This window comes from Pipistrellus hanaki (genome assembly GCF_964339955.1).
Source record: "Pipistrellus hanaki genome assembly, chromosome: 4".
In the NCBI taxonomy this organism is placed as follows: domain Eukaryota; kingdom Metazoa; phylum Chordata; class Mammalia; order Chiroptera; family Vespertilionidae; genus Pipistrellus; species Pipistrellus hanaki.
In genome coordinates, this window is record NC_140506.1 from 80462286 (window position 1) to 80489977 (window position 27692).

The 27692-nt window shown below is 47.5% G+C and overlaps 1 protein-coding gene and 1 pseudogene across 4 annotated transcripts in view; both read left to right on the top strand.

Moving 5' to 3' along the window:
* The window catches only part of MYH11 (myosin heavy chain 11), a 120085-nt gene that overhangs the window by 22704 nt on the left and 69689 nt on the right, over positions 1–27692 (top strand). For all 3 annotated transcript variants that reach the window (XM_084881095.1, XM_084881093.1, XM_084881094.1), the window contains exon 3: positions 2117–2273. In XM_084881095.1, the coding sequence (XP_084737221.1) occupies positions 2117–2273 (157 nt within the window). The remainder of the gene's footprint in view (positions 1–2116; positions 2274–27692) is intronic.
* Positions 15097–27192, top strand: LOC311621044 (small ribosomal subunit protein eS1-like; annotated as a pseudogene). The gene is made up of 5 exons: positions 15097–15267; positions 15680–15687; positions 25891–26245; positions 26545–26777; positions 27069–27192. The product of its transcript is annotated as a small ribosomal subunit protein eS1-like (transcript).

Here is a 27692-nt window from a genome sequence, read left to right on the forward strand (position 1 = left end):
GGCCTAGCTCACAGGGTTGTCCCTTAGCGGATTGAGCCCTAGAGGGACCCGCCTGCTGTCCAGTCAGTTGTAGCTGTGACTGAGAGCCCTTTGAGGGCAGGACATTGTACTTTTTGCCTTCTCTTATAACCCTAGCACTTTGCACATACACATTGTGTCTAGAACATACACATTGAATGAATGAATGAATGAATGAATGTTTGATTGTTTCTGTTTCTGTAGGACAGGCATAGGTCTGACAGCCTAGTGGACAGTACTCACAGCTGGGAGTGGGCTGTGCTGGACTTGGCACTGCCACGGTCTTGCTTGGCAACTTTGATTAAGTCACTCACCCTTTCTGGTGTTTGGTCTGAGCTGGAATTTCTGCTCCTTTTCCTTTAGTCGCTCCTTGGGGTGCTGGAGGGAAGACAGGCTTCGTGAGCATCAGAGCCTGGGGTGGCGCCAACTTTCACTTGGGGAAACCAGTGCCCGAGGGACAGGTTGGAGCTTGTCTCCTCAGCTGTGTCCTCACCGGGAGATGGATGTGACAGGGGACAAGAATGACGAAGTCGGAGCCTCACAGGTCACAGCAAGGGGCGTGTGGGGGGCCTTCCCACCCCTTTCCCGCTCTGCTCCCAGGTACCTGGTAGGGCAGGACAACCATTGAATTTAGTTGTGGTAAAATCCACATGACACAACATTCACCATTTTAACCGGTTTAACGGGGAGTACTCTGGCATTTTGTAGTCACAGTGTTGTGAACTGTCACCACTGACTAGTTCCAGGACCTTTTTATGACCCCAAAAGGAGAGCCGGTCCCGTTAGCAGTCAGTCCCCATTCCCCTCTCCCTCCAGAGAGCTGTCTCTGTCTCCAAGGACTTGTCCGAGCTGGACACTCCCTATAAATAGAACCACAGCTATGTGGCCATTTGTGTCTGCCTTCTTTCATGCAGCACCGCGTTTCCAGGTCCATCCATGTTGGAGCAAGTGTCCGCACCATTCCTGTCGAAAGACAGGCGTATTTATCTCCGTCTTACAGATGAGGGGTACTTTGTTAGTGGTCAAGAATATGAGCTCTGGCCCTAGCTGGTTTTGCTCAGCGGGCAAGCATCGGCCTGTGGACTGAAGGGCCCCAGGTTCGATTCAGGTACCTTGGTTGCAGGCTTGATCTTGATCAAGGGTGAGTGCAGGAGGCAGCCAATTGATGTCTGTCTCTCTCTCATCGATGTTTCTCTTCCTCTGTCTCTCCCTCTCCCTTCCACTCTCTAAAAATCAATGGAAAAATATCCTCAGGTGAGGTTTAACAAAAAGATACACACACACACACACACACACACACACACACACACACAAAGAGTATGCGCTCCGGAGTAAACAGCTGTGGTTTCTAGTTCTGAAATTCCCAACCTCACCCCGCCCCCTCCCACCTGTCCGATGGGCGGTGGGAAAATCCCGGTACCACTGTCCCAGGGCAGATGTGAGAATGATAAGAAGATGCCTGTGCCGAAACCGGTTTGGCTCAGTGGATAGAGCGTTGGCCTGCAGACTGAAGGGTCCCGGGTTTGATTCTGGTCAAGGGCATGTGCCTTGGTTGTGGGCACATCCCCGGTGGGCGGCTGGTCGATGATTCTCTCTCATCGATGTTTCTGGCTCTCTGTCCCTCTCTCTTCCACTCTGTAAAAAATCAATAAAATATATTTTTTTTAAAAGAAGATGCCTGTGAAGCACTTAGCTCAGTGGCCAGCACACAGAAAGCGCTCCATGAATAGTTACTTAAACGTGAGTTAAGCCTGTGATGCTCAGGGGAGTGAAGTGACAGGGGGTAAGGCTGGAGCTGGGACCGGACCCAGAACTGTTTAAAAACACACAGTCGTCCAATACAACACAGGTGTCCTCGAGGCCAGTCCTGCCCCCTGCTTCTCGCCCCCACACCTGGCATCTCAGCGATGCCAAGGAGTTCTCACCGGGGCTCTGCGCCTCAGTTTCCCCGCTTCTAAAGCGAACAGGCGCTACGGTGAGGATGGAGCAAGAACACGTACACAGTGGAGCTCAGTAAGCACAGGGAGGCCGCGGGCCGGATGTACAGGCTCTCTCCCCGCCGTGTTCCGGAACTAAGCTGGGGTTCTCTGTCCGGCAGACGTACTCGGGCCTCTTCTGCGTGGTGATCAACCCCTACAAGCAGCTGCCCATCTACTCGGAGAAGATCGTCGAAATGTACAAGGGCAAGAAGAGGCACGAGATGCCGCCGCACATCTACGCCATCGCCGACACGGCCTATCGGAGCATGCTGCAAGGTGAGGCGGCCGGGGAGGTGCCGGGAGGTGTGGGGGCGCTCAGGAGGCCTGGCCAGGGCTGCTGCTTCTGGGGAGCCCACCGAGGGCCGAGGGGCGTAGGGCCCCGTCCGGAGGCTGCTGCTCCGCACAGGCCCCTCCTGTCCTGCCTGCCTCTAGTTCTCGCCAAGAATGTGGTGTTTGGCAGGCAGCACTGAGGGACAGGAGGGCCGTGACTGAAAAAGGGAAAAAAGCAAGCTGAACATCTGTGCTTGCGGCCGGGAGGGTGAGGGAGAGGGAGAGAGAGCTTGGGCAAATACGGGCATGCGCCTGCTCCGGCCTCAGCGCTCGTCCCTCGAGCTGCCCGCCGCCCTGGCTGTCTGGAAATGCTATGATGCTCTCACCTTGGGAGGGAAGAGGGTGGTACCAGCCCTGGGGCAGAGCCAACCCGCTCTTCATGTACTACCAGCTGCCACTCATCTCCCTCCCCCATGGGATTGTGGGCAGCTGTTTCCTCCTCTCCAGCCTCAGTTTCCTCGTCTGTGAAAAGTATCTATCTTGAAACTTGTAAAGACTAATGCTGGCTTTTCCAAACGAAAGGCCTTCGCTCATTCCCTCCGTGTTTATGTATTATAAACTTTACTGAGGTAAAACATAAGACAGGGTAGAGTGTGTAAAGTGCCCAAATTTAAAGTACCCAGCCTAAAATTCATTTTTACACGACGACAGTTGTATAGTCACCTCCCAGGCCAAGAAGTAAATGTTTTCAGACAGTTTCTGCATGCTGCTGCCCAGGGAGACCTCCTCAACACCCCTGGAGTAACTGCTATTCTGACTTTTGACACCATCAGCCCGTTCTTAAACTTCCTGTAAATTACATCTTTATATTATTAACTTAACCGGAGGCCCTGTGCATGAATTCATGCACCAGCGGAGGTTCTCCACTGGCCTGGGGATCAGGCCAAAACCAGCTCTCGGTCATTCCTGGAGGAGTCCCGAATTGTGAGAGGGCACAGACCAGGCCGAGGGACTCTACTGGTGCTCTACAGGGGCTGGGGAGGGATGAGGGAGAGCTCCCGGGCGTGTCCAGCCAATCTCACTCAGTCCTGATGGGCTGGACCCCAGCAGTAAGCTAACTTATCTGTTGGAACATCTGCCCCCTGGTGGTCAGTGCATGTCATAGCAAGTGGTTGAGCGACCTTAGCATATCATTAGCATATTACACTTTGGTTGAACAGACAACTGGATGACTAGATACAGCATTTTAGGCTTATATAGGATATTTTTCTTATAAGCTCCCTCCCCCAGAACCCATTTCAGACTAAACAAAAACCAGCGACATACTACCCTGTTTCCCCGAAAATAAGACAGTGTCTTATATTAATTTTTGCTCCCAAAGATGCGCTAGGTCTTATTTTCAGGGCATGTCTTATTTTTCCATGAAGAAGAATACGGTACACATTTATTGTTAAATGAAAATAAAGAAAATTTATTACCTGTATACAGTACGGTAGTACGGTAGTTGTCAACACAAACCAAACAAACTGTGAATCCTACAGTATCAAGAATTTACTCATTTATTCAATGACAGTCATGTCATCATCTTCTGGAACATCATCATAACAATCCAGTTCCTGAATTTCCTGGTGAATTTCTTGTGACTCCATTTCTTTCAGAATCAGTGGACCAAATCTCTCATGTTTAGCAATAGCACTGTCTTTAAATGAGTACTTCTTGTCAAGGTAGCCTACTCGCAGTGCATTTGCAATGCAATTGTCAGTGATTTTCTCCCAGGAATTCTTCACCCAAGTCATAACTTCTTGCAGTTTAGGTTCCACAAAGTTTCCACGCTGATTTCTCTCCATTCTATTTTCAATGTAGTCATTAATTTCCATGCGCAAATTGTCTTTGAATGGCTTGTTTATTGCAATATCAAGAGTCTGGAGATAGGCCATCATTCCTGCGGGAATCATTATCTGATCTATTTTTCTTTCGTGAAGAAATGTCTTGCCGAAGCCAGTTTGGCTCAGTGGTAGAGCGTCAGCCTGCGGACTGAAAGGTCCCAGGTTCGATTCCGGTCCAGGGCATGTACATTGGTTGCGGACACATCCCCAGTAGGGGGTGTGCAAGAGGCAGCTGGTCGATGTTTCTCATCGATGTTTCTAGCTCTCTATCTCTCTCTCCCTTCCTCTCTGTAAAAAATCAATAAAATATATTAAAAAGAAAAAAAAAAGAAAAAAAGAAATGTCTTGTCTGTAGCGTGGTGAGTGCTGGCTGCATCCCAGACTAGCAGACCTCTTTGGCTCCCTGGCATAGCAAGCGACAGCATTAAATCGACCCACTTCCTTATAACTGCTTGTGTGGCCCAGGCTTTTTCAATTTCAAAAATAAAAACACCCAAAACATGTTCAATCTTTTCCTGCTTGCCCTTAGAAATGATTAAAGGTGGGATTTTAATTTTTTTTTGAATATATTTTATTGATTTTGTTATGAGAGGAAGGGAGAGAGATAGAGAGTTAGAAACATCGATGAGAGAGAGAGTCATCGATCTGCTGCCTCTTGCACACCCCCCACCGGGGATATGCCCACAACCAAGGTACATGCCCTTGACCGGAATCAAACCCCGGACCCTTCAGTCCCCAAGCCGACGCTCTATCCATTGAGCCAAACCGGTCCCGGCTAAAGGTGGGATTTTAGTGCCATCCAGACGAATTGCCAGTCGGGCAGCCCTAGCGACCAGTTTATGGTAAATTAATTTTCATTCTGAGACAGAGCCTAGGGGGGCCTTATTTTTTTTGGGATGCCTTATATTTCACTCAGAAGGAAACCTGTAAGTAGGTCTTATTTTCGGAGGATGTTTTATTTTCAGGGAAACATGGTAGTATATTAGTTAAGAGTATGAATTGTAGCCTTAGCCAGTTTGGCTCAGTGGAGAGAGCACTGGCCCGAGGACTGAAGGGTCCCTGGTTTGATTCCAGTCACGGGTACAAACCTCAGTTGTAGGCTCGATTCCTGGCCTTGGTGAAGGCGCATGCAGGAGGCAACCAATCTATGTGTCTCTCTCACATAAATGCCTCTCTCTCCTCTTCCTTCCACTCTCTCTTATAATCATTGGGAAAATATCCTTGGGTGAGGATTAACAAAATAAATTTTAAAAAGAGTATATTTTTTTAAAAGGTCTGCCACTCACTAGCTATGTGACCTTGAGCGAACTAGTTTCCTTCCCTATGCTTCTGTTTCCTTATTTACAGTATGAAAGAGGATTATAATAACTGTTACCTATCTGCTAGGGCTGATGGGAAGATTACATGAACTATTGTATATAAAGTACTTAGAACAATGCCTGGTACTTGGTAAAAACTCGATGATCTCTTGCCAGTGTTGCTCAGTGGGTTGGAGTGTCATCCAGGGTTGTGGGTTCAATTCCCGGTTAGGGCATATACATAGGTTGCGGATTTGATCTGTGGTTGGAGCACATATGGGAGGCAACTGATCAATGTTGCTCTCTCTTCCTCCCTCTTCCTCTTTCTCTCAAATCAATAAACATATCCTTGGGTAAGGAATAAAAAAAACCTTCACTAAGTGTAAGCTATTATCATCATCATTATTATGCACAAAAATAGATGCTGGGCATGCCAGCTATATTATATATATGCTATATAACACACATTGTAAGGAATATATAACTATTAAAATAAGAAGTATTAATCTGAGCGGCACCTAAAACCACCTCATCACACTTCAGGATCAATGGAACTAGGGTATGGATTGTGCTTCATGCAGTGCCAGATGTGGCAAAAGCTTGAAAAGTAGGTTTGCTATTGTAGAGTTTCTTTGCTGCCTCTATTTGAGTAGGACTTCAGGTCCAAGCACACAAACACACACTCTTATTTAATCTTCAGCACAATTCTGCGAGGTAAAATTAAGTGGGATAGAGCAGGAGAGGCAGCCAAGTCTCTGAAAGTGTCTGGGCTTACACCAGGAATGCAAGGCTGGTTCAATATTGAAAACTCAACCAATATAACAGTGTAAGGAAGAAAAAACACATAATCATATTACTTGGTCCAGAGAAAATTCAATATCCAGTCATAATTAAATCCGTTAGAAAACTAGGACTATAAAGGAACTTCATCAACCTGATAAAAGGCATCTGCAGAAAAGAAAATACATCTAACATCACACTTAACAGTGAAAGTCAATGCTTTTCCCCTTACCTTGAGTAACAAGATGTGCACTCTCACCACCCCTATTCAATATTGCACTAGAAGTCCTAACCAATGCAATAAGGTAAGAAAAAGAAACTGAGGCATCTCTAAATTGTGAGCTTTTCCTGTTTAACTCCCCTGTTCTCTACTCAGCAAAGTGCCCAATGTTTAGTTCTGGCTTTCCTCATTAAGTATCTTGGTTGCACACAAAAAAGGGCAGCACCCATGCCAGTATCATCGATCTTTGGAGTGCATGAGAGGATTTTCTTTGTATGGTTCCGGGCTTGAGATCCAGGAGTTCTCTTTCCTTGCCCTTGGGAAGGGCAACGGAAAAGGGCGTTGGCAAGTTTAGAGCTGTGTGCAACTGGTACGGGATTGTTCGATGTAAATAGTGTAGCAGTGATAAACTGGCAGCTGGTAGGTGGATTCAGCCCTCAGACAAATTTCGCTTGGTCTATGTGGAGTTTTAAGGATATTTGAATTAGTCACCAACTTTTAAAAACTGTGAGATTGTCCCTAAAATCTAGATTTCTAGGTCGTTTTGAAAACATTGGAATATCTGGCAATACTGGGCCTGTGTTCCCAAATGTCAGCTGCCCTGCTGGTAGGGGTATGAATTCTACAGTTGCCAGTCCTCAGCTGGCCTGACAAGCTTATTTATATCAACTGCCCAGCCCCTGGGTTTGACTTCGCAACCCCTGGGACCCTGAGTTCTGAGTTGGAAATTGAGAGGAACCCAATTCTAGAAGCTCCTGAGGGCAGGGATCGGTGTATGCCTAGGAGATTCCTTCCAAGGTGGAGGGGCTTAGGTAGACGTGCCCCTCTGCTGACAGAGTTAGCCTCACCCCACAGCTCTGAGCTGGACCACTCCACACACAAGACTGCCATCACCTCCAAAGTCCAGCTGGTGGGACCTGGCAGGGAGGGTTGAGGAGATTCATTCTCAGGTTGTAAAGTATTAAGCATAGTTATATAACTTTTTTTTTTTTTTTTAAACATTGGGCCCTTTTTTAAAAAATGTATTGATTTCAGAGAGGAAATGGAAAGAGTGAGAGAGATTCATTGGTCAGCTGTCTCCTGCACGTCACCTCCTGGAGATGGAACCCACAACCAGCCATGTGTCCTTGACCAGAATTGAACCTGTGATCCTTGGGTCCACAGGGCCGATGCTCTAACCACTGAGCAAAAGTGGCCAGGATCCTTTGTTTTTAAAAATTCTCTGTGGCCCCCATTTATGTGAAAGTGTAAAATGGTGGCTCACAAACCTCTTTGGGAAGCTGAACATCACAGATTACAGCGTCTCATTTGGGGTGCTTTTGGTTTCAGGAAACATAGCAAAACCAATTAAAGTGGCTTAAGTGATGGGAATTTATTATCTCACATAATAAGTCTGAAGGTTGATGATTTCAGAGTTTGTTAATTCAGCAGCTCAAAAATGAACTCATTTTCTTGGCTGCTTCTTCATGATCACAAGCTGGCAGCCATAGCTCCAGACAGCACATCCTCATGTGACAATATCTGAAACATGAAAGAAGTGGAGGGTTAAGCTCTTTTCATGTGTCTCTTATTTATCAAGGAGGGAATTTCCCCCCAAAATCTCCTCAGCAGGCCTTCCCTTGTGGCCCATTGGCTAAAACTTGGTCACATGTTAACCTCTAAAGCAATCAGTGGCAAAGGAGACCAGGATGTTTTTTTATTGATTTGGACTATTCCTTGTTCTTTTCTGGAGCTGAGGGAGTACATTTAACCCGAAAACCAGAATGAAATAAAATTCCGTTAGCAAAAGAGAAGGGAGGGGAGTGACTGGTAAGCACTACCATAGTGCTCTTAAAAAATATATGTAACTTTTAAAAAACTTTAATAGTATATGTTCATTGTAGAAAAGTAAAATTTATATTTAAGAAAAAAAACAAAACAAAACAAAACAAAAAAAACACCCATACCCATAATTCTATCATCTAGTGATCACCACCATTGACCTTTTGGTATGTAACCTTTTCTACACTAAATGAGCTGAAAGGCATGAAATAAAAGAAGTTTTGACTATCTGAAAATAACTAGTTCCCCCTTTTTTCCAGGGGGAAAAATCACTTAAAATAGGGACCAAAATTTTACTGTCAATAGTAGGAAGTTTTGATTGAGCTTGAAAAATGACATTGCAAATTATGAACATAGATTTATTTATTTTTTTGACATGCAATAGGAATTTGGCTGTAATTGCATTAGCTGCTAATTCTTGATTGAGTATACAGTTAATTAAGGGTTGATGTTTTTGTCTTTTTTTTTCTTCCTTTTAAATCATGTGAGAACATAATACAACATTGTTCATGTCTTGCTTGATTTCAGTGAGAGCATAATTTTTACAGACTTACTTGAGGCATCTCCAGTTTTCCCAAGGTCTTTTTTTTTTTTTTTTTTTTACTTCTTTGATGTTCCAGGCTCATGAGATCCCCCTTGTGTTGTTGTTCATGATGACTCTCTGATACTCAGTCGTGGCCTTTCCAAACTCTTTGACTTTGTGACCCTCTTCACCTTTGGGAGATCGGCCATGTTGTGGAGTTGCCACTTTATTCTGTGTTTGTGTTGTGGTAGGTGCTGACACCCAGTAGCCAGCAAGGAGAAGCCATTGCCTGAGTGGGGGCAGTGGTGCTTGAGTGGTCCGATTCCTAAATGGTCGACTCATTGAAAAATATTTTTGTTGTGATACCTTTTGCTTCCCAGACAACCTCCCAACTGTAGGCAATGGTGACAAAGACCCCTGTTTTAATACATTTCATTCTTCTTAGGGTCTATGTTTTAGCATAAAACCATAGCCTCTATAATAAAAGGCTAATATGCAAGTTGACTGAATGGCAGAATGATTAGTCACTATGACACGCACTGATCACCAGGGGGCAGACGCTCAATGCAGGAGCTGCCCCCTGGTGGTCAGTGCACTCCCACAGGGGGAGTGCTGCTCAGCCGGCTCACGGCTGGCGAGTGCAGCGGTGGTGGCAGGAGCCTCCACTGTAGGTGAGTGGTAAGGAGCGAGGGGTCCTGGATTGTAAGAGCTTCAGATTGCGAGAGGGATGTCTGACTGCCGGCTTAGGCCCGATCCCTAGGGAGATTGGGCCTAAGCTGGCAGGCGGGCGTTCCCCCAAGGGGTCCAAGACTGCAAGAGGGCACAGGCAGGCTGAGAACTGCCCCCTCCCCGCCCACCTGTGCACGAATGTTGTGCATTGGGCCTCTAGTAGTGAAATAAAAACCCTGACACATTTTGACCCTCAAGAGAAAATGACAACCATAAGCACACAGGTCTTTGTTTAGTTTAAATGGGAATTAACTGTTGCTCTCAATGCATCCATTTTGGCATCCCCTGGTGCTCTTTGGCAAACTTGTGATGACAGACTTTAAGGGGAAAAGTCTCCAAAAAATCATAGAGAAAATAAAAATTTTTTTCCTGTAAAGTGGAAATTTGGTTTTAGCAAAGAAATGGTGTAGGCCCACTTCCTGACTCCTTTGAGGAATGTTGCTGTCACAAGGCTGTAAAGTCACAAGGCTGGGAGCTTTCTGGCCTGTTGGAGAGGTAAAGCTAACAGCTTCCTCCTTCAGTCCTTCTGGAACAAGATAGGTGTGAAGAGATGAGATTGGGGAGAGGTAGATGACATTCACTGAGTATAGAATGAAGTGTTTAAGATGTATTACATGGACTCTTAAGTTCCCGAGTCCCCATAAACCCCGTAAGACCTACAAACAGCATCCTTATCTGCCTGTTCATCATTATCTCTCCAGCTCATTTACTGGTACCTGGGATATAGTAGCTGCTCAGTTAATATTTATTGATGAATGAATGAGTGAAGAACTATCAGAGTTGGTTAAAGAAAAGAACCAACCAGGGTCAGGATGGGTGGGGAGGGTTATCTGAGAAGGGTGGGGCTTTACACATTTTGAAGGATGGTTTACTAAGATGGGAGATGGAGCAGGGATGATGTGGAGGTGAGAATGGGTATAGCAAGGATGACTGAAGCCAATCTGAAGATGCTGACTTATAGGTTGCTGTGGAGAGCTCAGTGCTCCAGGTTCAACCCTTTGCTGACTCAAAGGAGTTGGGGATATGGCAGTGGGCCTAAGCTGTCAGTTGGACATCCCCCGAGGGCTCCTGGAATGCGAGAGGGTACAGGCTGGGCTAAGGGACCTCCTCCCACCTCGAGTGCATGAATTTTGTGCACCGGGCCTCTAGTAGTTTTATATTAATTTTGATGAAGTCTATATTCTGAGTTTACATTATTATGCCTGTGGAGATATTGTTCATAGCTGAACTCTTCTCTTTCTCAGGATTACTTTTTTCTTTTTATAATTTTTTTGCCCTGGTGTTAGTAATTGCCTTTTTTTTTTTTTTTTCAACTTGGTTTTCTATGTACTTAATTACTAATTCTACCTCCAATTCTTTTTTTAAAATGTATTTTTTTATTGCTTTCAGAGAGAAAGGGAGAGAGAGAAAGAGATAGAAACACCCCCTACTAAGGATCCAGCCTGTAGCCCCAGGCATGTGCCCTGATCAAGAACTGTGACCTCTTGATTCATAGGTTAATGCTCAACCACTGAGTCACACTATCCAGGCCCAATTGTCCTTCTAAATGTGTTGCTCTTCTTTTACTACATCCAGATATGTGTTGATGATCCTATTGATGTCCTCTCCTTAAAGGTGGTTGCTACTGGGGCCTTTTCATCTGCCCTAGGTACCTTCTATGAATGGTAGCTAACATCTGAGAACTTCCTTATCATCCTTGGAATTCTTTTCAATGCTCTCATGGTGGATTCCTTGTTTCCTAGTTTCCATGTCTTCCTCTTTCTTGATTTATTCTCTTGTTTAAATAGATCACCTTCTCTAATAGCTTCTCAAGAAAGGATGTGAGATCACCTTCTCTAATAGCTTCTCAAGAAAGGATGTGAGCAAGTTGAGATCTTATCTGAAAGACTTGCTGCTTCTCTAATATTTAAGAGATAGTTTAGCTGGTTATAAAATTTTAACCATGAAATAGTCCCCATTCTTCCCTCCCTCCCTCCCATCACCCCAGAATCTCAAGGGCATTACTTCACTGCTCTCTAGCTTCAGTTTCATTTTGAGAAGATAAAAGCCAACCTGATTCTTACTCCTTTGTATATGACAAGATTTTTTCCCCTTCTTTTTGGGGAGCTTTTAAAGTCTTTTTTTCTCCTCTTGTGTATGATGATGGGATTTGTCATTCACCCATTGTGCTAGAGACTTAGGGAAGCCCTCTTAATCTGCAAACTCAACTCATATCTTTAGACTCTGAGAAATTTTTGTGAGTTATTCCTTGATGACTTATTCCTCTCTGTGTCCTCTGTTCTGTTTTCCTGGAAGTCTTCCTGTTTCCACAATGGAACTCCTGGACTGTTCCTATCATTTTTATCTTTCTCTTGTCTTTTTTCACCTCTATCTTTTTTATCCTATTTTCTGAGCAATTACCTCAACTTTATTTTACCACCCTTCCATTGAGTTTTTAATTTATGCTGTCATACTTTTTTCATTTCTAAGAACTCTGTTTTATTTTCTGAATATTTCTTTCTGACAGCATTCTTTTTCTGTGTGAAAATACTTCTTTTTCTTGAAGAATACTTCTCCTTGCATAGTCTCTCTTTACTACAAATGCATTTTTATTTTCTATTTTAATGTCTGTCTGCCACATGACTGGCTTCTTCAGGTGTCTGGCAGTTCTTGGCTGTCCACTCATCTGGAATGCTATAGTGCATGGCACCACAGAAGTGATGGCTGCTTTGTGCTTGCAGGAGCTAGCTTGCTGCCGATGGGCTTGGCTATCCTACAAAGGATCTGAGCCATTCCTTTGGGGCACTTCTGACATATCTCTCACTCTTTTTCCTTGGGCTCATTGTATTCTTCAGAGAAGTCTTGTGCAATCTTCTGTCTGGAGTATGAAGATATACCATTATCTGCCCTAGCCGGTTTGGTTCAGTATACAGAGTGTCAGCCTGTGGACTGAAGGGTCCCAAGTTCGATTCTGGCCAAGGGCACATACCCAGGTTGTGGGCTCAATCCGCAGTAAGGGGCATGCAGGAGGCAGCTGATCATTGATTTCTATCTCTCTCCCTTCCTCAATAAAGAAATATATATTTTTAAAAGAATGTAATTCTTAAAAAAAAAAAAAAAAATCTACCATTATCTTGAGGGTCTATTTGAGAAGAGACTAAGGGTTTTAAAATATATATTTTATTGATTTTTTACAGAGAGGAAGGGAGAGAGATAGAGAGCTAGAAATGTCGATGAGAGAGAAACTTAACTAGCTGCCTCCTGCACACCCCCTACCGGGGATGTGCCCGCAACCAATGTACATGCCCTTGACCGGAATCAAACCTGGGACCTTTCAGTCCGCAGACCGACGCTCTACCACTGAGCCAAACCGGTTTTGGCGAGGCTAAGGGTTTTAAACTGTGGGATGAAACTTGCATGCTGTCCTCCTTATTTCAATTTGGTGTCTGGTCCCCCAGGACAGAGACACTATTTCACTGCTTCTAGAGACGAAATCTGCCTGCTCCTGTGGGCTGTGGGCAGGGCAGTCACTAGGCTGCAGGGAGTGACTCGTAGCTTCTCAAACAGACCTTCAACCAACCCTTAAGTTTTTATGTCCTCCTTCACCCCCTCTTCCAGAGGCCCCGGTGCTGCTAATGACTGAGGCGAGGGCCAGAACGGGGGATTTTATGGTGAACTTGAGTTGCTTCTCAGCTGTGCCTACTGCCAGCTTAGACTTCTCCTTTCTTGGGACAGCCATCGCTTATCCTGTTTTCCGGCTTCCAAGGTTATGTTGCTGTTCCCTCCTCTCCAGTTCATTTGAACTGGTTCATGTGTTTTTGAACAATTCCTTTCAAAATGTTTCTTTATTTTCCCTCCCTTGGAGTGTGTGCATGTGGGCCTGTGTCTACATGACTTGTCAGACCCAACACTGGAGGCAGGTGCTATTATTAGCCCCATTTTACAGCTTGGTAAATGGAGGCTCAGAGGCAAAGAACGTGCTGATGGTCACTTTAAGTGTCAGAGCCAGGTCTGAGCTTGATTTATCTGACTCCAACCCTAAGCTTTGTCCAGTGGTGGTGCTGAACCACAGAGCCCCCTGCCGGCCATGGCAGGCTGTTTGCTCCTGCGGGCCTGCCTTACATCTCAGGGTGTTGAAGGGTCAGCGTTCAAGGAGCTGGAGTTATTTAACTTCCGATAAATCAACACAATGAATGTGGGTAAAGCACCACTAAAGCTTTCCTGACAAGAACCACCAAGGGTCCCTGTCACCCCATGGGTCTCGGGGCGGGGGAGGGCTGTGAAAGGCAGATAAGATTTTCTTCTGATGTGTTGAGAGCCATCAGGATTTGTCACCTGTGCAAGATAGCCACAGGAGTGCTTTGTCCTCACCCAATTAGCACCAAGTGGCCACTCCAGGGAAGTGTGTGTGTGTGTGTGTGTGTGTGTGTGTGTGGTGTGGGGATGGGGGGGGGGGAAGGGTGAAAAAAGAAACATCAGCCCCAGGCCTTTATCAGCTCAGGCTCTTGGCTGAACCCTCTCCAAGCTGAGAAGTTCGGGAGGGGGGAGGATCCAAACTCTGCTTTGCAAGTTCCCACACTCAGCAGGCTCCCTCTGTCCACGGTCAGCTGGCTCATGCTCACTCAGCTCCCCCGAGGCTGCTCTGTAAACTGGGCAGAGAGGGGAAGGGCACGAATCTGCCCTGGGCTCACCGCTCTGTCCCTCCCACACCGCTCTGCCCTTGCTGGCTCCTGCAGGACAGCCTCCCTGTGGGACAGACCAAAGACACGGAGGCCCAGAGCACCACAGGTCTTGGCCCCAGAGCTGAGTGTCAAACCTGGCCGCCCTCAAAACACTGTATCCTCTCTCCAAGGCAATCTGGTGAATAGTGCTGTTACCCCCACTTAACAGATGAGGAAGCTGAGCCCCCCCCACCCAAAGGCTCAGGGACTGGCTTAGTCCTTCTAATTAGAGAGGGTTGAACTTGGCCTGCTACTCGCTATCCTTCTGGGACAGAGTTGCTATCATCCGATACCACCTCCCTGGCTCACTATTTTAGATGCTGGTGATGGTAGAACAGCCTGACGATGGTAATAGCAGTCATTAAGCTCGTGCATGTGCCATTGCATAATTTTTTAAGAGTTTTTATTTTATTTTATTTTAAATATATTTTATTGATTTTTCTTACAGAGAGGAAGGGAGAGGGATAGAGAGCTAGAAACGTCGATGAGAGAGAATCATCGACCAGCTGCCTCTTGCACACCCCCTACCGGGGATGTGCCCGCAACCAAGGTACATGCCCTTGACCGGAATCGAACCCGGGACCTTTCAGTCCGCAGACCGACGCTCTACCGCTGAGCCAAACCGGTTTCGGCCCATTGCGTAATTTTAAGTCTTTTGCGTATTCAGTCTCATTTCATCACTCCCATAACCGTGAAAAGCATGGATTTTGAGCTCTGTTTTCCTTGCAAGGAAACCGATGCTTCGAGGGGCAAAGTGTCTTGTCCAAAAGGTGATCCAGGAAGGAATTCCTAGTCCTTTTGCTTCCGAGACTGTGTTTCCACAACGCACCCCCGGCAGGGGGTCGGCTGCATCCTTTCTCTGCTTCTCGGAGATGTTGCAGCAGCTGTGGGCTCTGACCAATGTGCTGGGGGTGAGGGGTGGTGGCAGCTCTGACCTGGCCCGTCTTGTTGAGGCCCTGGAGAAGCTGGTGCTGAGTTATCACAAGCCCAGTTCTTTGGCAGGAAATGAGGGGGGTAAAGGTTCCTCTGAATGTGATGAGCCGGTATGGACTGCCCACAGTGTTTGACACAGATGGGAGAGAGCAAAGAATTCATTGCTGAAAAGAAGCAGTAGCTATTGAGCCGAAGAGGCAAGCGTATTGTAGGGAGTGGATCTGGGAAACACAGGCTGACACTAGGTGGCGATGTGCTCCTCGTGGGGGTCTGTGTTCAGCCTCCTCCTTGCAGGCCCGCGGGCCTCTGGCTCCCCAGCCCCCCCACACTGTGTCCTCCCAGCCTCGGGGGGAGCCTGGCTCCCCATCCCCTCTTTATTTAGCTCTGTTGATTGAGGACCCACTGCGGAGGGTCTAGTTGGGGACACAGTGTTGGGGGGCAGGTATTAATCAAATCACCACACGGGTGCATGTGCTATGGGGGTGGGGGGGGTTTCAGGGAGGTTGACCCCTTGGGGCCTAGGTTGTGAGGTAACATGTGGGCTTAATTAGGGAGCCACGAGGCTGAGGGGCTGGGGCAGAACAGGAGGGAGAGGGTGAGAGGTGGGAGCTGAGGCCCAAGAGGAATACTGGTCCTCCTGTGCCTACATCGTCTCAACAGGCCAGCTCTGCTAGTAGAGATGCCAGGGCTTTGTGTGGGTCTGGAAAGTGCTTGTTGGAGTCCAGCAATCTCTCCCCACCTAACTCCTCTAGGGAGGGGGAGGCTGGAGAAGGAGAAGGGCGCTGGCCCACAGAGCGGTGGTTAGTGCCTAGGCTCTGGAGCTGGGTTCGAATCCCAGCTCTGCCAGTGTGCCCACTTCTCTGTGCCTCAGGCTCCTCGCTTGTGCTGTGAGGACAGTAACTGTGCCTGCCCCCGTTGCGAGGGTTCATTTGGACAGGGCATGGGGAACCCGGCCTGGCCAGGGCAGGTGCAGCAGGGCAGGCGTCAGCTGTCCTCTGTCGAGGGTCCACGGTTGAGGCCCAGCACTGACATCCACCTTGGGTCTGGAATTCTGGTGTCCGCCCTCTGGAGCGGCGTTAGGTGGGCAGCCACTCTCTGCCCTCGGTGGAGGCTGCGCCTTCATTCCTCACTGGCCCGGAGGTAGCGGTGACCCATGGGGACATGGGATCAGCCGCCCCCCTTTTGCTGGGTCCCACAGCAGCCTGGCACGGGAAGAAAGGGAGAGAAGCAGAGAGCCGGGGCTGTTCAGTTTTCTCCTTTTATGGTCAGCCCGCAGGCCTCTGGCTCCCCCGCCGCAAACCATGAGCTGGTGTTTGGGATTGGGCCGAAATAGCTGGTCTGTGGGGAGCTGGCGTCTCGAGAGAGAAGGAGTCCTCAGGCCTGCTGTGGGGGAGGGCCCACCAGAGCCCTTGATCGGCTCAGAGAGCTCCACGCAGACTCGCATGTCCAAGGCCAGACCCCCAGCCTGGGGAGAAGGGGAGGGAGGACCATTTGGGGGTGGTGTGACACCAACTCCCGGCTCTGGGCTGGGAAGCGCAGCTGGACAGAGGGGCTGCGGCCCTGCACAGCTCTGCCAGCTTCTCCACCTCACCTGCTGGTCCAGGCCTCTGCCAGGGGGCTGGGCCTCCTGCGTCTCCTGGGGATTCCCGTGTAGCATCCTTCTCCAGGCAGCTCGGTGGTAACCTCAGCTGTGAAGATTCCTGTGTCTCCGGAACCTTCTGCGGCACTTTGGGCATGTACCCATCATAGCGGGGCTCACCAGCCTCTCAGAACCAGAGGCTAAGTAGGTCTCAGTGAACTTTGTGTTTCCTGGCACATAGTAGGGCCTCCTAACTTGTTTCTGAGTGAATATGTGAATACAGGAATGAGGGTTTATCATGGTTACTATCTCAGGTGAGAGAGAGAGAGAGAGAGAGGTTTAAATCTCCAAGCATTTACTAAGAACCTACTATGCATCAAGTCTTGTTCCTGGCACTTGAGATCAGGCACAGCCCTGACCTTTAGGCTTTCGCAGGCTAGCAGGAGAAGCATGAAAAGCAGTTTTGTAACTTGAAAACAAATAGATCTGTGTGACTTTTTCCAGGAGTCACATTTCTTGATTATAGATAGCATAAAATCAACATAATTTTTTGTTTTGTTTTTATTTTTAAAGCTTTGTTGTGCCCTGGTTGGGTGGCTTAGTTGGTTGGAACATTGTCCCATAGACCAAAAGGTTGTGGGTTCCATTTCCTGTCAGGTTAAAGGTTTGATCCCCAGTCAGGGCACATGCAGGAGGCAAGTAATTTATGTCTCTCTCCCTCTCTCTCTCTCTCTCTCTCTCTCTCTCTCTCTCTCTCTCTCTCTCTCCCTCTCCCTCTCTAAAATAAATAGAAAACATCCTTGGGTGAGGAATATATATATATATACACACATACTTTTTTTTTTTTTTTTTTTAAAGAAGAAAGGCCCCCAACTTAGCTCTAGGGCAGGGGTCTTCAAACTACGGCCCGCGGGCCACATGCGGCCCGCAGAGGAGTCTGATCCGGCCCGCCAGGTTTTTTGGGCAGTGAGCACAGCCGAGGTGTTACAGTAGGAATTAGTAGTTCATATAGTCCGGCCCTCCAGCTCTCTGAGGGACCGTGATCTGGCCCCCACTTTAAAAAGTTTGAGGACCCCTGCTCTAGGGAAATACGGAGTCAGAGAAAGTATCTAGAGAAGGTGACTCTCAAGATGACATTTCAAAAATGGATTAGAGTATGTACCCCAAAGAATTGAAAACAGGTCCTCAAACAAGAACTTGTGCATATTCATACCGTGTTTCCCCAAAAATAAGACATCCTCCAAAAATAAGACCTAGTGAAACTTTGGGAGAAAAAATTAATATAAGACACTGTCTTATTTTCGGGGAAACAGGGTAGCAGCACTATCGCGGTCCTCAAAAGGTAGAAACAACCCAAGTGCCCATCAACGGAATATTACTGAGCCATAAAAAGGAGTTCTGAAACAATATAACAGAGATGAGCCTCAGAAAAGCCATGCTCGGTGTAAGGAACCAGACATAAAAGGCCATAGATTATGTTACTGCAGTTGTGTGGCCTGCCTAGAACAGGTAAATCCAGAAAGACAAGGAGCAGATGGCTGGTTGCTAGGGGTTTGGGGGAGTTAGAATAGAGAGTGGTGACTGCTTAATGAGTGTAGGGTTTGATTCTGGGCTGACAGGACTATGTTGGTACTTAGATGCACACATTGTGAATGTACTCCATGCCGCTGTCTAGTTCACTTTATAGGATTTATTTTATAATTTTTGAATTTCAACTTAACGGGAAAAAGAAATCAGAGAATGGATTAAGCAGGAAGAGAAGTGGTGGAGGGGGTGCTTTGGGGAGACCAATAATGGTGTGTGTAAAAATGGGCAGGCGTGCCGGAACTGGTTTGGCTCAGTGGATGGAGCGTCGGCCTGCGGACGGAAAGGTCCCGGGTTCGATTCCAGTCAGGGGCATGTGCCTTGGTTGAGGGCACATCCCCAGTTGGGGGTGTGCAGGAGGCAGCTGATTGATGATTCTCTTATCTATGTTTCTATCTCTCTATCCCTCTCTCTTCCTCTATGTAAGAAATCAATAAAATATATATATTTTAAAAATGGGCAGGCATCACAGATTTGCACATTCAGAGAACTTTGCTGCCTTGTGTCAGACGCAAGCTCAGGCTCAGGAAAACTCAGAATTTCCAGGAATCCAGAGGGTTCCCTGGGTCCCACATGGGTCAGCAAGCAGCCACACTGAGCCTCTCTTCTGCCTGTAACCAGAGCCCTGCCAGCTTCCCACGCTGGGAGGCCATGTGTTTCCGATGGGAATGTCCCAGGCCAGAGGTCGCCGGGCCGCCCCCAGCACAGAGCCACCCTGGCGGTTTCCAGGCCTTGCCCTCCCTGGAGCCTGCTCCCTCTCCTGGGGGCCTGTGAGGAAAGGCCTCAGGCCAGCAACGGACCCTCTCCACGGCTCCCCTCCAGGGCTGCTGGGAAGGCCTGCCTCTCTCCCCAAAGCAGGTGGGTAAAGAGAGCTGGTGCGTCAGTCAGCCTCAGCATCGCTCCTTCAAACAGCGGAGGGGGTCTGGGCCAGCCCAGAGCTGCTTCTCGCTCTGCCTGGGTTCTGACCGGAGTCTTGGGTCCTCCATTCTCTCGCCCCTCTGGCCCTTCCTCTATCAGTTTTTAACTGGTTTCCTATTTTGCTCTGTTCCCTCGTGGATTTCTCCCTCTGGGGGGAAGTTGGAGGCACAGGCATCCACATTCCCTCAATTCTAGGACAAAGGAGCTGGAAGTGTGCCAACCCAGGGTCCCCCCCGGCCACGACTTCCCATCTACAAGAGTGAAAGGCTTACTGTCTTCTTCTTGTTTTTATCTTGGAAGGAAGTGCCACAGAGCACGAGTGAGGGTTATCTGAGGAAGGCAAAGCATCCGTGACAAGTGACAAGAAGCAAGGCCTCTGGGGTCATGACGACTTTGGGCTTGAGTCCCAGTGCACTCACTGGTGGTGACCGCACTCATTTTCTAGGGCTGCTCTGCACACGGCTGCAAACTTAAGCCTTAAAACAACAGGGCTCTGTTCTCTCGCAGTCCCAGGGCTAGAGGTCTGAGATCAAGGTGACGGCAGCGTTGCTTCTTTCTGGAGGGTCTGCGGGAGAATCCAGCCTACACCTATCTCCCAGCCCTTGATGTTGCTTGACTTGTAGACAAATCTCTCCCTCTCTTATAAATTGATTTAGGTCCTTCCCTAAATCCAGGATGATCTCATCTGGAGATCTTTAGTTTATCTATAAGGCTGAACTAGAGGCCTGGTGCACAAAATTCGTGCACAGGTAGGGTCCCTAGGGCTGGCCATTGATCAGGGCCGATTAGGGCTTTTCGGCTGCCAGGAAGGTCTTCCTTTGTTCTGCACCACTCCCTGTGGTCAGTGTACATCATAGCGAGCAATTGAACTCCCGGTGTCCTGGTTGAACTCCTTAGGGGGCACTTTGCATATTAGCCTTTTATATATATAGGCTAGGGGCCCAGCACATGAAATCTGTGGGCAGGTATGGTCCCTAGGCCTAGCCTGTGATCAGGGCCATCTTTCTCAGCTGCCTGCAGCCGGCCCCACCCCCCATTGCCACCCATCCCAGGTCAGGTGATCAGTGCCTGAAGGCCAAGGAAAGGGATGGAGAGGTCGGCTGTTCCCGCTGCTTGCCAGCCGCGCCTCTGCTGCGGGTGGCCATCAGGCAATTGGAGCCTGCTGGCTGGGGAAATGAACCAAGAGGTAGTCAGTGCGTCTCATAGTGACTGCTCCAGCAGTCATTCTGGTCATTCTGCCATTAGGGCCAATTTGCATACTACCCTTTTATTATCTAGGATAAGGTCACTTTCTGAGTTTCTGCTTTTCATCTCTCCCCTGGGATTCGCCTCATAGCCCTGTCTCCCTCTGTTTGAGCCTGGGTCCCCAGGGTCTGGCCTAGAACTGGGGTTCAGCCCAGACCGGGGCTTTTATTTCCTTCCTGCTAGGGAATGCCAGCCAGGTACTCAGCCTCCACCTCCTCTCCGGCTCCGTCCTCTTCGCACACGCGAGTGCGTGCAGCATGTCTCCGTACCTTAGGCTTTTACAGCTCCTCTGATTTTCCTTCTGGTTTTCTCTTTCCTTCTTGTCGTAGAATGTTCAGTCAGTCAACTTCCTGTAGCTCTGGGCAATGTCCATCTTATATTTTAGTTGTATTTTATTGAAATCGTTGTGTGCGGCTGTGGTTAGGTGTTTACCTGTGCAGCCATCTTGGATCCTCCCTCCACTTTCTGAGTGGACCTATCTTTTGGGACCACAGTTCCACCCACCGCCATGACCTCAGGCAAGCAGCCCCCTTCTGTGCTCTATTATCCTCATCTGTAAAATGGGGTGATGCCAGTGCCCAGGTCAGGGGCTGCCATGGGAATTCATTGGGTCACTGAGAACAGGAGGAACTTAGCTAGGGCCCATGGCTCTGTGAGCGGGAGGCTATTTTTTTTTCTCTCTTTCCTAAGTTTTATGGTTATGATGGTTTCCTCAAGAGCAAGAAAGCCTATTTTTATGTTGACCATTTTTGGTGGGCTGAGGGAACGGTTACACAGGCTGAGCACAAACATCCACTGGATAGAAGATGGAGAAAAAGGAGGCTCCTTCCCGTCCCGATTCTGCCCCTCAGACCCTCTCCTCTCTGTTGCCAGTAACAGGAATGGGTTCATAATATATTCATGCGTGCACAAGTATTTGAGGGTGGGTGTGAGTGAAAGCGCACGTGTCCCTTTTAAAACACAAGAGGTATGATGCAGTGTTACTTAGCCTTTTATTTTGTAGCTTACTATCTCTTGGAGAATGTTCTGTCTCAGATCAAAATCTGCCTGGCTTTTTTAAATGGCTGCCTCATGTGCCATTTTTGGCTTTAGCGGAATTTAAATACCAGAGTCTGTTTAGCTAGTCTTCAGGTGGTAGGCTGGTTACATGGTTTGTTTCTGGTCTTTCGCTCTTGGTGATATTGTTGCAGAAACTACCTTCGGAGTCTGTCGTTGGGCACACATGTGGGTGTTCCTGGCTGTTGTGGGGCAGCCCAGGAATTGTGACAGGAGGCCGGGGGTGTCGGCCTGGTGGGAATCGGTGCAGCTGGCTGGAAGGCAGGACTATATGGTGATGGAACATTCCCTCCTCTGGCCTGTGTGTTCCTATGGCCTGTCTCTCCGCAAGGGCTTCCCGTTAGCCCTCAGCTCAGAGGGAAGAGTCACCTGGGCAGTGCCTCTCCACACCCCCCTGAACCTGGCCCCCGAAACAGATGTGGCCCAAGGTAAGAAACGTAAGAGTGAGGAAGAGAAATTGAATCACCTTTTGGATTTTCTGCCTTTTGTCCTGATGATTTAGGCCAACCAAGTCATCAGACTGTCCATCTGTAATCTGAGGAAACAGAGAGAGAATTGGTTGGAGGTGGACATAGGACCTATGGAGCTCACCCAGGCATCTCACTCATCTTGCTCTGGGGTGGGCCAGCGCTTCTGTATGTGATGTACATTCCCTGCCTCTAGATATGGTCAGGATCATTATTGTCCTCTTTGATCCCGAGTGAACACAAGCATTGCCTTCTCTAGTCCCATCCATCCATCTATCCATCCATCTTTCATCTATCCATTCATCTGTCCATCCATCTATCCTCCCATCTATCCATCTCCCCATTCCCCATCCATCCATCTTTCCAACCATTCATCCTTCTTCCAATCATCTAACAAATATAATTGAGCACCTACTATGTCCCAAATATCGGAGCTACAGTGTTAAAACAGATAAAGCTGACTCTTCCCTGATAAAAATTGATTTCTAGAATAGAGAAAGAGGCAAACACAAGGTCATTCCAGATGGGTCTTAAATGATAGGAAATAAATAAACACTAAGATAATTTTTTAGTGTACAGAGGGTGTAGCATACACTCCAGTGGACAGAGAATTAGGAAAGGCCTCCCTGGGAGTGGAGCCCTTGAGATGACGGGAAGATATCAGCCACGGCAAGAGCTGGGGGGAGAGTGTTACAGGCAAAGGTTCTGGAAGGAAAGAGTGTGTTCTCTCTGAGGAGTCGGTGGCTGTGCAGGAGCTAAGCAGAGGGGAGGGTGAGGAGATAATGGTGCCAATGAGATAGGTAGGTGGGGACACATCATGCCAGACCTCATAGGCCGTGATAGGGAGGAGGTTGGGGGCCATCAGACTCATCAGCTGGTTTTGGTAAAGGCATGGCATTATCCCACTGTTTTAATAAGATTTGACTTTGGATGATGGGTCACAATGCAATATATAGATCATATGTCATAGAAATGTACACTTGAAACCTATATGGTCTAATTAACAAATGTCAACCCAATACACTTAATAAAAAAGAAGATTCTTCAACTGCAATGCAATACCATCTCACACTCATTAGAATGGCAGCTGTCAACAAACCAGGAAGTAACGGGTTGATGAGGTTGTGGAGAAACCGAGCCCTGGGGCACTGCTGGTGGGAATGTCAATGGTGCTGTTGCTATGGAACATAGGGTGGCAGCTTCTCAAAAAGTGAAGCAGGAAAACCATATGACCCACACGTCTGAGCGTGTACCCCAAGGAAGTGGAAGCAGGGCTTCTAACATGTGTGAACCCCCATGCCCATGGTTCATAATGGCCACCCAAGTGTTCATCAACAGATAAATAGGTAAGCAGAAGATGGTAGGTCCGTACAATGGAATGTCACTCTGCCTTACAAAGGAAGGACATTTTGATACATAGGTGAATCTTGGGGACAGTATGCTAAGTAAAATAAGCCAGTCACAAAAGGACAATTATTGCATGACTCCGCTCCTCTGAGATTCCTGGAGATCAGGTTCCATAGAGACGGGAAGTGGAACGGCGGTTGCCAGGGGCTGAGGGAAGAAAGGGTGGGAAGGTAGTGTTTCATGGGTAGGGTTTCAGTTTTGTAGGAGGAAAAGAGCTCTGGAGATGGATGGTGGTGATGGCTGCACAGCAGTGTGAATATCCTTACTAGTAACGCCACTGAGCTGTACACTTAAAGATGGTCACAATGGTAAACTTTATGTCATGTGCATTTACCACAGTTTTTCCCATTTACAAGAGGAAAGGCTGCCTTCTGAACATGGTGGGGTGCACAGGCAGAGAGGGGAGATGGGGGAGGAGGATCTGGGCCAAACGTGATGGTTCTTAGACTAGGGTTGGCCCTAGTGTTGGGACAAGTCTACAGATTTGAGATCTGATACTTGGGAGGCCAATCCTATCATCCCAGAGGCCACTTCATGCCCTGGTTTCCTTCTTCCCCCATAGAGGTTAGCAAGCCGCTTCCCTGGCCTGGCCAATAGGCCTCACTCCTTCCTTTGTTTGTTTTTTTGTGTTTTTATTTATTTTATTTTAATATTTTATTGACTTTTCACAAAGAGGAAGAGTGAGGGATAGAGAGTAAGAAACATCAATGAGAGAGAATCATTGATCAGCTGCCTCCTGCACACCCCCTACTGGGGATGTGCCCACAACCAAGGTACATGCCCTTGACCAGAATCGACCTTTTAGTCCACAGGCCGACGCTCTATTCACTGAGCCAAACCAGTTTTGGCTCACTCCTTCCTTTGGATTGTCCCTGCTCGTCTCCCCAAGCTGCCCTGTTCTCCAATGCCTTCCCCAACCCTCCTAGATCCTGGGCCCCTTGGGACCCATGATCTATTTCCCATGCATTGTCGTGTTCTTGGCAAAGCAGAAAGAGCCCAGGCTCTGGGTCACAATGCTTCAAAAGCCAGGTCGGTCATGGAAGTGCCTGTGTGACTTGGGGCTGCCTAGCCTCAGCCCTTAACCCTGAAACAGTCTGGAGCTAAGGCCACACATGGGAAGTGCCTGACAGTGTGTCTGGGCCATAGTAGGTGTTCATAAAACAGTAAGTGTTGGGTTCAAATTCTGCCTTATCCATTTATTAGCTCTGTAATTGTGGGCAAGTTTTAAAGCTTCTCTGTGCCTCAGTTTCTTCATCTGTAATTTAGGAATAAAAAGTCTAGCTCATAGAGTGTGTTTGATTTGAATGAATTAATACAAGTAAATGCTTAAAACATGATCTATTTTTTGTGCCACAGAAGAGGTGCTTAGTGTTAGATACTATTATGTGGTTGTTTCAGGAACTACCATAGTGTTGGATAGCTGGTAGATGCCATAAAAGTATTTGTTGAGTGAATGAGTGAATAAACGAATGAGTCAGTTTCTTGGGTGTGGGTATTTGAGCTTCTGCTTTCTAAAACTCATGTTTTGTAGGTTTGGGTTGGCTTTTTTCAGACTCACAAAGCTACATTTTCTGTGTGTCAGGGTTTAGGACTTGGGGATTCGGGTTCTAGGAGCTGGGGGAAGTGGGGTACAGGACTGGATGCTTCTGTCTATGGTCCGTGGGGCAGAGACACAAGCAAAGGGAGGAAGTGCAGGCGGCATAGGACTGTTGAGGGGGGAGTTGCCTCTGCCTTGGGGATGGGCAGGAACCAGTGGCAGCTCCAGAGCTGCTGGGAGGACTGTGGAGGCAGCAGTGGGTTGTTTGAGGGGGCTAGTAGTGGGGGTCCTGCTCATCCTAGCAGTGCTGACTATGTGCAGTAGCTTGGCAGTGCTGACAGAGACAGCCAAGGCACCCCCTGGCTCCATCACTGAGGGGAAGGCATCTTAGAAGAGGTGTCATCTTTGAGACGGAGGGACCAGGGAGCAGCCAGGAAAAGAAGAGAAAGGCCGTCTGCAGAGGGAACAGCCTGAACAGAGAGGCATGGAATTGAGGTTCTGGGTTGATCTACGTGGGATTACTGGGCATTAAGAGTGAGGAAGCCCAGCCAGTGTTGCTCAGTGGTTGAGCATTGCCCTATGAACTAGGAGGTCACTGTTCGATTCCCGGTCAGGGTGCATGATTGGTTTGACGGCTCGATTCCCAGGTTGTGGGCTCGATCCCCAGTGGGAGTCGTGCAGGAGGCAGCTGACCAATGGTTCTCTCTCGTCATTGATGTTTCTATCTCTCTCTCCCTTCTCCCTTCCTCTCTGAAATCAATAAAAATATATTAAAAAAAAAAAAAAAAGAGTGAGGGAGACCGAGGTGCAAAGCTGGAAACGCAGGCAGCAGCCAGTCACGGAGGACATAGATGACATGTTTAGGAGTCTGGGCCTTATCTAGGGGCACTGGGAGCCTTGATTTTAAAAAAGCTATTTAACCATTTGGCTTTCTGAGCAGCACCAGGGTGGTCGGCAAGAGCAAGCACCTTACAAAAGGCGGGAGAAAGGGAGCTAAGAAGAAAGTGGCTGATCCATTTTCTAAGAAAGATTGGTGTGCTGTGAAAGCTATTGAAAGAAAGTAGTCACGAGGGTTCAAGGAAGCGAAATCGCATCCCAGGGTCTCCAGGGTCGTGTTTTTGAAGTGAGCTTAGCTGATCTGCATTGGATGATGAAGTTGCCTTGGAAAATTCAAGCTTATTACTAAGGGCAAAAAGCGCTGACTGGTTTCCATAGCGTGGATCTTTCCCACAACAAAAATGTGCTCCATGGTTAAAAAAAAAAAAAGGCAGACCGTGACCGAAGCTCATGGTGATGTCAAGATTAGCCATGGTCTCCTTAAAAATCAGTCCCATGAGGAAAGGCAGATGTCATGTGTGGCTTGCACACAGCGCCAGCTCCAAGCACATGTGAGGGTGTCCCATGTGTGTGCACATGCGTGTGTTGACATGGAGATGGGGGACATTGCTCCCCACTTCAGCACCTGCCCTGGTTTTCCTGTCCATGCAGTTAGGGACCTAACTTAAAATCCTTATTTTATAGGGCTGCCTTTGGACACATTGCTTCAACATTCTAATAAAGGCTCATTTAACACCCCCCCCCCAAAAAAAAAAAGATTAGTGATGGTTATTTGCTTCATCTATTCTGTATTGGTTTTACTGAAAAGCACAACAATTATATTTGGAAGACCTCCTATGCTCAGCATCAGCAGGTCCACCAAATCTGGAAGATGATAGAAATCATGACCCGAGAGGTGCAGACAAATGACTTGAAAGAAGTGGTCAATAAACTGATTCCAGATCGCACTGGAAAAGACAGAAAAGGCTTGCCAATCTATGATGCCTTTAAATATATATATATATAAATATATAAATATAAATATATAATACATTTGAATATATATTATATTCAAATATATATTTAAATATATGTTTATTTATTGAGCATTGACCTATGTGAAGAGAGAGAGAGAGAGAGAGAAACGTCAGTGATGAAAGAGAGTCATCGATCAGTTGCCTCCTGAAATGCCCCCTACTGGGGATCAAGACTGCAACCCAAGCATGTACCCTTGACTAGAATCAAACCCAGGACCCTTCAGCCCACAGGCCGATGCTCTATCCACTGGGCCAAACCAGCTAGGGCCCTCTGATGCCTTTGTTAGAAAAGTCAGTGTGTTTGAATTGGAAAAACTCATGGAACTTCACCGTGAAGGTAGCGATTCTGAAAAAGTACTAAAGATGAGGCAGGTGCTAAAGTTGAATGAACTGATGGATAGGAGCCCCTAGTTCAAGACTCTGTTTAAAAATCAGACATTTAATGGAGACAAATAAAAAAAATCCTATTTGCCATAAAAAAAAACCCCAGCTATTGAAGATAAAGTTTATATACCAAAAATTCACCCAATTAATGTGTGAAATTCAATGATGTTGAGTAAATTGGCAGTTGTGTAAGCATCACCACAGTCCAGCTTGAGAACCCCAAAATGATTCTTGATGCCCATTTGCAGTAACCTCACCCCACCCCCTGGCAACCACCAATCTGTTGTCTCGATGGATTTGCCTATTCTGGACATCTCATGTAAATGGAATCATATAATGTCTATCTACTTCTACTTAGCATATAACGTTTTTGAGGGTCATCCAGGTTGTAGCATGAATCAGTACCTCGTTGTTTTTATGGCTGAATCCTGTTCCATTGCATGGCTACCCCACATTTTGTTTAGCCGGTCATCAGTTGATGGACACTTGGGCTGTTTCCCTTTTA